At 29.5% G+C, this 12,488-nt stretch overlaps 1 protein-coding gene across 1 annotated transcript in view; it reads left to right on the top strand.

Moving 5' to 3' along the window:
• The window catches only part of LOC143223909 (mitochondrial import inner membrane translocase subunit TIM44-like), a 38,452-nt gene extending 26,554 nt beyond the window's left edge, over window positions 1-11,898 (top strand). The window contains exons 11-12 of the mRNA XM_076452384.1: window positions 7,565-7,654; window positions 11,779-11,898. Of these exons, the coding sequence (XP_076308499.1) occupies window positions 7,565-7,654; window positions 11,779-11,898 (210 nt within the window). The remainder of the gene's footprint in view (window positions 1-7,564; window positions 7,655-11,778) is intronic.
• Window positions 11,899-12,488: the final 590 nt, after the last annotated feature.

Consider the following 12,488-nt stretch of genomic DNA (forward strand, 5'->3'; position numbering starts at 1 on the left):
ATTTCAACAGTGGCTTTTATATTATGTTGTTGCTTGGTAATAAAAGTATAACCTAATATTGTCGTTAAAAAGCTATGTGTTGAAAGTATAAAATTAAATGTATTAACTTTAAAATTTAAAAAGTCCGGCATGCCCCGATCCCTGGTCAGGTAGGCTGCTGCCACCTGTGGCTTAGGCTATATACCTTTTCCTCTTTTTTTCATAAATGTCAATGGCATGCCTGAAAATTGGAGAACAGATCGGAGGGAAGATTATCTTTGTCAACAGGTTACATCCTGTAAACGAGCAACAAAAGCATATAGGTTATAATTTTGTATTAAAATGGGTTAAGAATACACACATTAACATGGTCATTTAAAATCAATCAGCCTAATTACGTGAATGAAGACAGGTATTTTTGCTAGTTAGGTCACAAAATTCCAAGATAAGGTAAAGTAAGATACTTAGTTTGAAGGTGTAAGTCTCCAACTTTAGAAATGTTCTTATAAGTTTTGCATTAGAACTTTTAGGAGAAGAAGTAGTTTTGTGTGTTCTACTGATTTCTCAGTTTAGGAACATTAAATATATTTCACACTTGTTTTTAGGAGATGAAGTAGTTTTGTGTGTTCTACTGATTTCTCAGTTTAGGAACATTAAATATATTTCACACTTGTTTTTAGGAGAAGTAGTTTTGTGTGTTCTACTGATTTCTCAGTTTAGGAACATTAAATATATTTCACACTTGTTTTTAGGAGAAGAAGTAGTTTTGTGTGTTCTACTGATTTCTCAGTTTAGGAACATTAAATATATTTCACACTTGTTTTTAGGAGAAGTAGTTTTGTGTGTTCTACTGATTTCTCAGTTTAGGAACATTAAATATATTTCACACTTGTTTTTAGGAGAAGTAGTTTTGTGTGTTCTACTGATTTCTCAGTTTAGGAACATTAAATATATTTCACACTTGTTTTTAGGAGAAGTAGTTTTGTGTGTTCTACTGATTTCTCAGTTTAGGAACATTAAATATATTTCACACTTGTTTTAGGAGATGAAGTAGTTTTGTGTGTTCTACTGATTTCTCAGTTTAGAACATTAAATATATTCCACACTTGTTTTTTAGGAGATGAAGTAGTTTTGTGTGTTCTACTGATTTCTCAGTTTAGGAACATTAAATATATTTCACACTTGTTTTTGAAGAAGTTTTGTGTGTTCTAGGAGATGAAGAAGTTTTGTGTGTTCTACTGATTTCTCAGTTTAGGAACATTAAATATATTTCACACTTGTTTTTAGGAGATGAAGTAGTTTTGTGTGTTCTACTGATTTCAGTTTAGGAACATTAAATATATTTCACACTTGTTTTTAGGAGATGAAGTAGTTTTGTGTGTTCTACTGATTTCTCAGTTTAGGAACATTAAATATATTTCACACTTGTTTTAGGAGATGAAGTAGTTTTGTGTGTTCTACTGATTTCTCAGTTTACCTAACATTAAATATATTTCACACTTGTTTTTAGGAGATGAAGTAGTTTTGTGTGTTCTACTGATTTCTCAGTTTAGGAACATTAAATATATTTCACACTTGTTTTTAGGAGATGAAGTAGTTTTGTGTGTTCTACTGATTTCTCAGTTTAGGAACATTAAATATATTTCACACTTGTTTTTTAGGAGATGAAGTAGTTTTGTGTGTTCTACTGATTTCTCAGTTTAGGAACATTAAATATATTTCACACTTGTTTTAGGAGATGAAGTAGTTTTGTGTGTTCTACTGATTTCTCAGTTTAGGAACATTAAATATATTTCACACTTGTTTTAGGAGAAGTAGTTTTGTGTGTTCTACTGATTTCTCAGTTTAGGAACATTAAATATATTTCACACTTGTTTTAGGAGAAGTAGTTTTGTGTGTTCTACTGATTTCTCAGTTTAGGAACATTAAATATATTTCACACTTGTTTTAGGAGAAGAAGTAGTTTTGTGTGTTCTACTGATTTCTCAGTTTACTAACATTAAATATATTTCACACTTGTTTTAGGAGAAGAAGTAGTTTTGTGTGTTCTACTGATTTCTCAGTTTAGGAACATTAAATATATTTCACACTTGTTTTAGAGAGAAGTAGTTTTGTGTGTTCTACTGATTTCTCAGTTTAGGAACATTAAATATATTTCACACTTGTTTTAGGAGAAGTAGTTTTGTGTGTTCTACTGATTTCTCAGTTTAGGAACATTAAATATATTTCACACTTGTTTTTAGGAGAAGTAGTTTTGTGTGTTCTACTGATTTCTCAGTTTAGGAACATTAAATATATTTCACACTTGTTTTTAGGAGAAGTAGTTTTGTGTGTTCTACTGATTTCTCAGTTTAGGAACATTAAATATATTTCACACTTGTTTTTAGGAGAAGAAGTAGTTTTGTGTGTTCTACTGATTTCTCAGTTTAGGAACATTAAATATATTTCACACTTGTTTTTAGGAGATGAAGAAGTTTTGTGTGTTCTACTGATTTCTCAGTTTACGAACATTAAATATATTTCACACTTGTTTTTAGGAGAAGAAGTAGTTTTGTGTGTTCTACTGATTTCTCAGTTTACTAAACATTAAATATATTTCACACTTGTTTTAGAGAGAAGTAGTTTTGTGTGTTCTACTGATTTCTCAGTTTAGGAACATTAAATATATTTCACACTTGTTTTTAGGAGATGAAGTAGTTTTGTGTGTTCTACTGATTTCTCAGTTTAGGAACATTAAATATATTTCACACTTGTTTTAGGAGATGAAGTAGTTTTGTGTGTTCTACTGATTTCTCAGTTTAGGAACATTAAATATATTTCACACTTGTTTTAGGAGAAGAAGTAGTTTTGTGTGTTCTACTGATTTCTCAGTTTAGGAACATTAAATATATTTCACACTTGTTTTTAGGAGAGGAAGTAGTTTTGTGTGTTCTACTGATTTCTCAGTTTAGGAACATTAAATATATTTCACACTTGTTTTAGGAGATGAAGTAGTTTTGTGTGTTCTACTGATTTCTCAGTTTAGGAACATTAAATATATTTCACACTTGTTTTTAGGAGATGAAGTAGTTTTGTGTGTTCTACTGATTTCTCAGTTTAGGAACATTAAATATATTTCACACTTGTTTTAGGAGATGAAGTAGTTTTGTGTGTTCTACTGATTTCTCAGTTTAGGAACATTAAATATATTTCACACTTGTTTTAGGAGATGAAGTAGTTTTGTGTGTTCTACTGATTTCTCAGTTTAGGAACATTAAATATATTTCACACTTGTTTTTAGAGATGAAGTAGTTTTGTGTGTTCTACTGATTTCTCAGTTTAGGAACATTAAATATATTTCACACTTGTTTTTAGAGATGAAGTAGTTTTGTGTGTTCTACTGATTTCTCAGTTTAGGAACATTAAATATATTTCACACTTGTTTTAGGAGATGAAGTAGTTTTGTGTGTTCTACTGATTTCTCAGTTTAGGAACATTAAATATATTTCACACTTGTTTTAGGAGATGAAGTAGTTTTGTGTGTTCTACTGATTTCTCAGTTTAGGAACATTAAATATATTTCACACTTGTTTTTAGGAGAAGTAGTTTTGTGTGTTCTACTGATTTCTCAGTTTAGGAACATTAAATATATTTCACACTTGTTTTTAGGAGAAGTAGTTTTGTGTGTTCTACTGATTTCTCAGTTTAGGAACATTAAATATATTTCACACTTGTTTTTAGGAGAAGAAGTAGTTTTGTGTGTTCTACTGATTTCTCAGTTTACGAACATTAAATATATTTCACACTTGTTTTAGGAGAAGAAGTAGTTTTGTGTGTTCTACTGATTTCTCAGTTTAGGAACATTAAATATATTTCACACTTGTTTTTAGGAGAAGTAGTTTTGTGTGTTCTACTGATTTCTCAGTTTAGGAACATTAAATATATTTCACACTTGTTTTTTTTTGTTGTGTTCTAGGAGAGAAGTAGTTTTGTGTGTTCTACTGATTTCTCAGTTTAGGAACATTAAATATATTTCACACTTGTTTTTAGGAGAAGTAGTTTTGTGTGTTCTACTGATTTCTCAGTTTAGGAACATTAAATATATTTCACACTTGTTTTAGGAGATGAAGTAGTTTTGTGTGTTCTACTGATTTCTCAGTTTAGGAACATTAAATATATTTCACACTTGTTTTAGGAGATGAAGTAGTTTTGTGTGTTCTACTGATTTCTCAGTTTAGGAACATTAAATATATTTCACACTTGTTTTAGGAGATGAAGTAGTTTTGTGTGTTCTACTGATTTCTCAGTTTAGGAACATTAAATATATTTCACACTTGTTTTTAGGAGAAGAAGTAGTTTTGTGTGTCTACTGATTTCTCAGTTTAGGAACATTAAATATATTTCACACTTGTTTTTAGGAGATGAAGAAGTTTTGTGTGTTCTACTGATTTCTCAGTTTAGGAACATTAAATATATTTCACACTTGTTTTTAGGAGATGAAGAAGTTTTGTGTGTTCTACTGATTTCTCAGTTTAGGAACATTAAATATATTTCACACTTGTTTTTAGGAGATGAAGTAGTTTTGTGTGTTCTACTGATTTCTCAGTTTAGGAACATTAAATATATTTCACACTTGTTTTTAGGAGAAGTAGTTTTGTGTGTTCTACTGATTTCTCAGTTTAGGAACATTAAATATATTTCACACTTGTTTTTAGGAGATGAAGAAGTTTTGTGTGTTCTACTGATTTCTCAGTTTAGGAACATTAAATATATTTCACACTTGTTTTTAGGAGATGAAGAAGTTTTGTGTGTTCTACTGATTTCTCAGTTTAGGAACATTAAATATATTTCACACTTGTTTTTAGGAGATGAAGTAGTTTTGTGTGTTCTACTGATTTCTCAGTTTAGGAACATTAAATATATTTCACACTTGTTTTTAGAGAAGTAGTTTTGTGTGTTCTACTGATTTCTCAGTTTAGGAACATTAAATATATTCCACACTTGTTTTAGGAGATGAAGTAGTTTTGTGTGTTCTACTGATTTCTCAGTTTAGGAACATTAAATATATTTCACACTTGTTTTAGGAGATGAAGTAGTTTTGTGTGTTCTACTGATTTCTCAGTTTAGGAACATTAAATATATTTCACACTTGTTTTTAGGAGAAGTAGTTTTGTGTGTTCTACTGATTTCTCAGTTTAGGAACATTAAATATATTTCACACTTGTTTTTTAGGAGATGAAGTAGTTTTGTGTGTTCTACTGATTTCTCAGTTTAGGAACATTAAATATATTTCACACTTGTTTTTAGGAGATGAAGAAGTTTTGTGTGCTCTACTGATTTCTCAGTTTAGGAACATTAAATATATTTCACACTTGTTTTTAGGAGATGAAGTAGTTTTGTGTGTTCTACTGATTTCTCAGTTTAGGAACATTAAATATATTTCACACTTGTTTTTAGGAGAAGTAGTAGTTTTGTGTGTTCTACTGGTTTCTCAGTTTAGGAACATTAAATATATTTCACACTTGTTTTTAGGAGAAGTAGTAGTTTTGTGTGTTCTACTGATTTCTCAGTTTAGGAACATTAAATATATTTCACACTTGTTTTTAGGAGAAGTAGTTTTGTGTTCTACTGATTTCTCAGTTTAGGAACATTAAATATATTTCACACTTGTTTTTAGGAGATGAAGTAGTTTTGTGTTCTACTGATTTCTCAGTTTAGGAACATTAAATATATTTCACACTTGTTTTTAGGAGATGAAGAAGTTTTGTGTGTTCTACTGATTTCTCAGTTTAGGAACATTAAATATATTTCACACTTGTTTTTAGGAGATGAAGTAGTTTTGTGTGTTCTACTGATTTCTCAGTTTAGGAACATTAAATATATTTCACACTTGTTTTTAGAGAAGAAGTAGTTTGTGTGTTCTACTGATTTCTCAGTTTAGAACATTAAATATATTTCACACTTGTTTTAGGAGAAGTAGTTTTGTGTGTTCACTGATTTCTCAGTTTACTAACATTAAATATATTTCACACTTGTTTTAGGAGATGAAGTAGTTTTGTGTGTTCTCTGACTGATTTCCTCAGTTTACTAGTAACATTAAATATATTTCACACTTGTTTTAGAGAGAAGTAGTTTTGTGTGTTCTACTGATTTCTCAGTTTACCAACACAAATATATTTCACACTTGTTTTTTAGAGATGAAGTAGTTTTGTGTGTTCTACTGATTTCTCAGTTTAGGAACATTAAATATATTTCACACTTGTTTTTAGGAGATGAAGTAGTTTTGTGTGTTCTACTGATTTCTCAGTTTACGAACATTAAATATATTTCACACTTGTTTTTAGGAGAAGTAGTTTTGTGTGTTCTACTGATTTCTCAGTTTAGGAACATTAAATATATTTCACACTTGTTTTTAGGAGATGAAGAAGTTTTGTGTGCTCTACTGATTTCTCAGTTTAGGAACATTAAATATATTTCACACTTGTTTTTAGGAGATGAAGAAGTTTTGTGTGTTCTACTGATTTCTCAGTTTACACTAACATTAAATATATTTCACACTTGTTTTTTAGGAGATGAAGAAGTTTTGTGTGTTCTACTGATTTCTCAGTTTAGGAACATTAAATATATTTCACACTTGTTTTAGGAGATGAAGTAGTTTTGTGTGTTCTACTGATTTCTCAGTTTAGGAACATTAAATATATTTCACACTTGTTTTTAGGAGATGAAGTAGTTTTGTGTGTTCTACTGATTTCTCAGTTTAGGAACATTAAATATATTTCACACTTGTTTTTAGGAGATGAAGAAGTTTTGTGTGTCTCTACTGATTTCTCAGTTTAGAAACATTAAATATATTTCACACTTGTTTTTAGAGATGAAGTAGTTTTGTGTGTCTACTGATTTCTCAGTTTAGGAACATTAAATATATTTCACACTTGTTTTAGGAGATGAAGAAGTTTTGTGTGTTCTACTGATTTCTCAGTTTAGGAACATTAAATATATTTCACACTTGTTTTTAGGAGAAGTAGTTTTGTGTGTTCTACTGATTTCTCAGTTTAGGAACATTAAATATATTTCACACTTGTTTTTAGGAGATGAAGTAGTTTTGTGTGTTCTACTGATTTCTCAGTTTAGGAACATTAAATATATTTCACACTTGTTTTAGGAGATGAAGTAGTTTTGTGTGTTCTACTGATTTCTCAGTTTAGGAACATTAAATATATTTCACACTTGTTTTAGGAGATGAAGAAGTTTTGTGTGTTCTACTGATTTCAGTTTAGAACATTAAATATATTTCACACTTGTTTTTAGGAGATGAAGTAGTTTTGTGTGTTCTACTGATTTCTCAGTTTAGGAACATTAAATATATTTCACACTTGTTTTTAGGAGATGAAGAAGTTTTGTGTGTTCTACTGATTTCTCAGTTTAGGAACATTAAATATATTTCACACTTGTTTTTAGGAGATGAAGAAGTTTTGTGTGTTCTACTGATTTCTCAGTTTAGGAACATTAAATATATTTCACACTTGTTTTTATGACACCAAATATTATTTTATTAAATTGTGTTTCTTATCATTGGATATGTTTTGTTTCATATTTTATATTTCAGCCCTTCAATACTCTTGCAGCTCCCATCAAACAAGCACAAAGTTTAGGATACAAATTTGACTCCAGGATTTTGGATATAAGTAACATTGATGTACGTATTATTACTACCTTTTAATTCTGTTGAGTGTCTGTTTGATATTGAAGAAATATATCTAAATCATGTAGGCTTATCTCTAAACTACTGAAAGCTTTTCCTTATTGAGTTGCTCTTGTTCTAACACTAACAACGTAGATTCTGAATATCATTGATGGCATACTTACTTAACAGTTCTCTGCTCTCCAACCTTTCATGTGAGTTATTGCCCACATGTCAAGATAATGTCCATAAGTTGTACTTTTTCACTATAAGCCTGGGTTTTATTTGGTGACTGTTTTGCTGATAACGCCGCTCATTATAAATTATAATGTTGACATTAACTACTGCTGTGAATATTTTTACAAATTCAGAAATTGTTTGTGGAGGCCTTATTTAAGTAGGCTATATCTGGCAAGAACTTAAGTGGGAAAGAAAAGAAGAATTTAAAACAGTATATCAGCAACACTATATCTGCTATATCAAGTGCTGATGAGGTTTTTTTCCAATATCAGGATCTTGTTAGTTGACTGGGATAGATGGACATAATGGTTGATACACTACTCATTATGTAATTGCATGAACAACATTTGTAATGGTTTTGAATTAGATTACATTGTGAAAGTGTAAATTTTATTCATTTAATTTGGATCATTTATAAATTAAAACTAAGGTAGTGATTCATGACTCGTTTGTTGTAACATTAGTTATTTTATTATAATCCAGTCTGTTAATTATATATTGTCTGCTGGTGTCTGTAGTGAGTCTCATGTTTGTATTGTGTCTCGGTTGTGGAACGTCTGCTCTTTCTCTTAATAATGAAAAAAAAACGTGTAATATTTTGTTTATGGTAGACATTCTTTATTACCTGTTGTATTACCTGCTTATGTTTTCTTGACCTTGTTACCATTTGACCTTATTACCACTTGTCTGCTATTTTCAAATTAAAAAGTTAGGAAAACATTGCAATTCATTCCATTGAAAATTAATATTTTTAATGCATGTTTTATTGGTGTACATTTTTGTTGCAATATGTTTTTAATTATATATTAAGGATATTGAGTTGTATTTACATTTGAGGAAAACTGAAGTGCTATGTGTTTGCTAAATTCATAAAAAGAAGTGGAAAATAAATTTTGATTTTTTAAAATTTTTTTATTATTTTCCTGGTACAAACATAATATGCTGAGTGACTGATGTCACTGAGAAGGGTGTTTAGCACTAGGACAGTAATTTTCACTTTATATGTAACAGTAATGATAATAAGATTACTACCAGTGCCCTCTGTTATATGTTAAGTAAGATGTTATCATAATTAAATGAAATTACAATTAACATTTGCTCAGCTACATATTTATCTGAATTGATTTTGGGGGGGGGGCATCTATTTTCATTCTTTTGCATTAGATTTGGTATAATTCTGACAACTAAATAATCTTCAATAGTTAGATTACACTCAAACAATAAGACCTTAAGGCAACCCATGCTGTAGTTTTAATCCTTTGTACTTTATTTTGAATCTATTTGACAAGGTGAAAGCTTCAGTTAGTGACTGTTTGGACTGAAGAAAATATGTCGGTATTATATATATGTCATTGACAGTATTTACAGTGAAAAGTCCTAACTGAGGTGAGAACTTGAGAAGGTTATTCTCCCTTTTCCAAGCTTCTTGATGGAAATCCTAGAAAAGTTTTTGGTTTTTTTTAAAGTAGGCTTAATTCCAAAGAAATTAAAAAGGCAGGTATGAAATTCTCAAAAGGGAAAAATAATAACTTGTGTAAGAGATAACTAATGTCTAACTGTAGGTGACACCTAAATATGTAAAGATTTTGCACAATTATTATGGAATGTGTTTGTTAGAGAATGACACTTTTGAAGTTACTCTTAAATTTAATAGTCATACCACTTACGATTCTTGTACATCTGTAACAGAATTTTCAACTTGTTACAGTCATTTGTTGAGTTTTAATTCTCAGTAGCCAATATAGATTTTTTTAATCAATAAGTAATACTTGATAACAAAACACATACAATAACCAATTTAAAAGAAGATTTGATAGGCTTAATATTTTGTGGCAGTGTAAAAAAGTTATTATTTCTAAAATTATATATTAAGGGCCATTTTTGTCCTTTGATGCCCATGCCTCTTCCAATGGGAGAGTTTGTCGTAATCACAAAAAATTTGATAGTTGATTACATAATTGATTACTTTTAAGCATTCATTACATCAGGTAGTGTTTTATAAAACTAATGTTTAAGGAAAGTTATGATTGAATCAATTAATGTTGTAAAAATAATGAACTAATTAAAACTGAATTGTATTATTCTAATTATCCAAGTAAAATAAAATATTGTGATTTCTAATTATTATTATTTTTTATTAATTTAAGTTTGTTAAGGTTTGTTAATTATTTTAACTAAATAAGAGTATTTTTAACTTCAGATAGTTTACTTACTAGAAATGTGCCCCTATTAGTCCAGTGGTCAATCTACGAACTTACATGCGAAACTCAGGGGTTTGATTCCCTTGGTGGGTTCAGGCCGATATGGCTTTGCTATAAGGAAACAAACATACTACAAATGTAACTCGCATTACATTAGATTAGATTATTTTAATGGAAAAGTTACAGCAAGTTTATACTTATTATTGTGTATTTGTTCAAAGAAAGTATTGACTAATGCATAACTTCCTCATAATTTGTAATGAGAACTAATAACAGTTTGACGATATGTAAAACCATTATACTTGTCACAAGACATTAGATTAGGCCTATCAAATTTATAATCACCACGTTCATTATCTAGTCCCTTCAGGATTTTAAAGAGTTAGAACAGTGTGTATAAAAATAGAATTCCAATCACACAATATTTGTCATATTTATTGCCAATGAAACCAGCTTGCAAAAGGCCTACACATCGTAACGATAAGTAACACAGCTAACTAATTAATTTATTTGTATCAACATGACACCTGTTTAATTATAACTAGCTCTAGCTAGATAGAAAAAATTTAAAAAGGAAAAACATATGTCTGACTGTTATTGGGTGGTGCTTAAACACTGTCTTGTACTTTGAATTGTTAAATTTATTGATTTAACAACATGGGCTGGTGGTTAGGGTGCTCTCTGGCTGTGAGATCAAAACCCAGCATTGAACATGCTTACTCTTTCAACTGTGGCAGTGTTATGATGTCATGGTAAATTCTACTATCTGTTGGGAATAAAGGTAGTCAAACAGTTGGAAATTTTCTCTGATGCATTTGACAGTTAGCATTGTCATAAACAAACCAAACAAGTGCATGTGTTGCTACAGATTATTACAGACTGTACTATAAAATGTAAGCATTAATAATCCTAATGTGTTTCTTCTAAACTTCTCTGTATTAACGACTTGCTAAAATGTTTTTTTATACTTATGAAGCTATTAACTGTTTCTTAAGTTATTCATACTAATAATGGAATTTTAGCAAATAGGCAGTAATTAAAGATTTTTTTTAGTATTAATGCTTTTTTTTATATTGTGTATAAAACTTAAATTCCACTTTACAAACTGGTCATGCAATATGTATTATTGTAGCATTAACTAATCTTATAAAAGACAAGTACAAGGTAACATGCAATAATAATACAAGAATATTATATTTGGTATTTTTTCTGATTTATAGTCAATGTCATGAAGCATTTATTTTAAGCAACACGAATTTATAGTTTTAATACAGTAGTCTTGCAGAATGGAATTAATTGTACTTTCTATTTCTTACATGTTAAAATATTCAAAACCTGATTTATGAGTGTATATGTAACATAAATGGTATAATTAATAGAAAGTTATCTTTTTTCCTTGTTAATGTGACATGCATTTCATATTAATTATTTCTTCCTCTTCTGTGGATAGCATTCTCCAAGGTTATCTGGCTAACTTCAAAGCTTTATAAATGTGTGGATTGTGCTGACATTCACATTTTTTCAACTAATGTCACATCTTGCATTATTCTGTGTTTTTTCCTTCTCTTTCGTAATAAAATGCATGTTAATCTTGAAAGTGTACTCCTGAGTGTATGTTCAGTTGTACAGTTATATTTGCCACAAAGGAGATAGTTCCTTCTTTATCTTAAAGATTAAAAAATATCTCATTTTTCACAGCTTGCAATGGGAAAGATGATGGAACAAGGACCTGTTCTCATAATAACATTTCAAACACAACAGATCATGGTTGTTCGAAATGCCAAAGGTGACGTTGTGGAAGGAGATCCAGTAAGTTGAATTTCTTTTCAATGCTGTATATATTCTGAGTAAATGGAATGTTCAGTGCAAAGAATTCTGTACATAAACTTTAATGAAGGAAAACGTGTCAGTTTTCTTTTTATTTAAATACGAAGAACCTTTTTGACATAAAAATTTATGTTGATCTATAAAATTAATATCACCCGTGATTTGAGAATATAAATGATTATGTCTTTTGTCTCATCAGCCTAGATAAAGCATACAATAAAGAAAGCAAAAATGTCTTGAAACTCAAGATAATTGTATGACAAAAAAAAGGCAAAGGTTTTTCCAATAAGCTGGTTGATAATTTCACAGAAACTAGAGCTACATAATTTGTATCATACACATTTTTAGAAGGGGGTGTATATATATATATATATACAATTTTGCAAAATGTCTGTTGTTGGGTGGGTTCTTTTGGACAGTTTGATAAAAATGATGTCAAGTCTAGTCTACACAATGATAATAAATTAGTAAATTTTTTCTTAAAGTTTATAACAGGTGACTTTCATTTGTAGTTGTAAGACTAAATACATAAAGTGTTTCAACATAAATTAATGGTAAGTATGCCTAACTTGCTTACAGAA

The sequence above is a fragment of the Tachypleus tridentatus genome, chromosome 8, assembly GCF_004210375.1.
Source record: "Tachypleus tridentatus isolate NWPU-2018 chromosome 8, ASM421037v1, whole genome shotgun sequence".
NCBI lineage: Eukaryota > Metazoa > Arthropoda > Merostomata > Xiphosura > Limulidae > Tachypleus > Tachypleus tridentatus.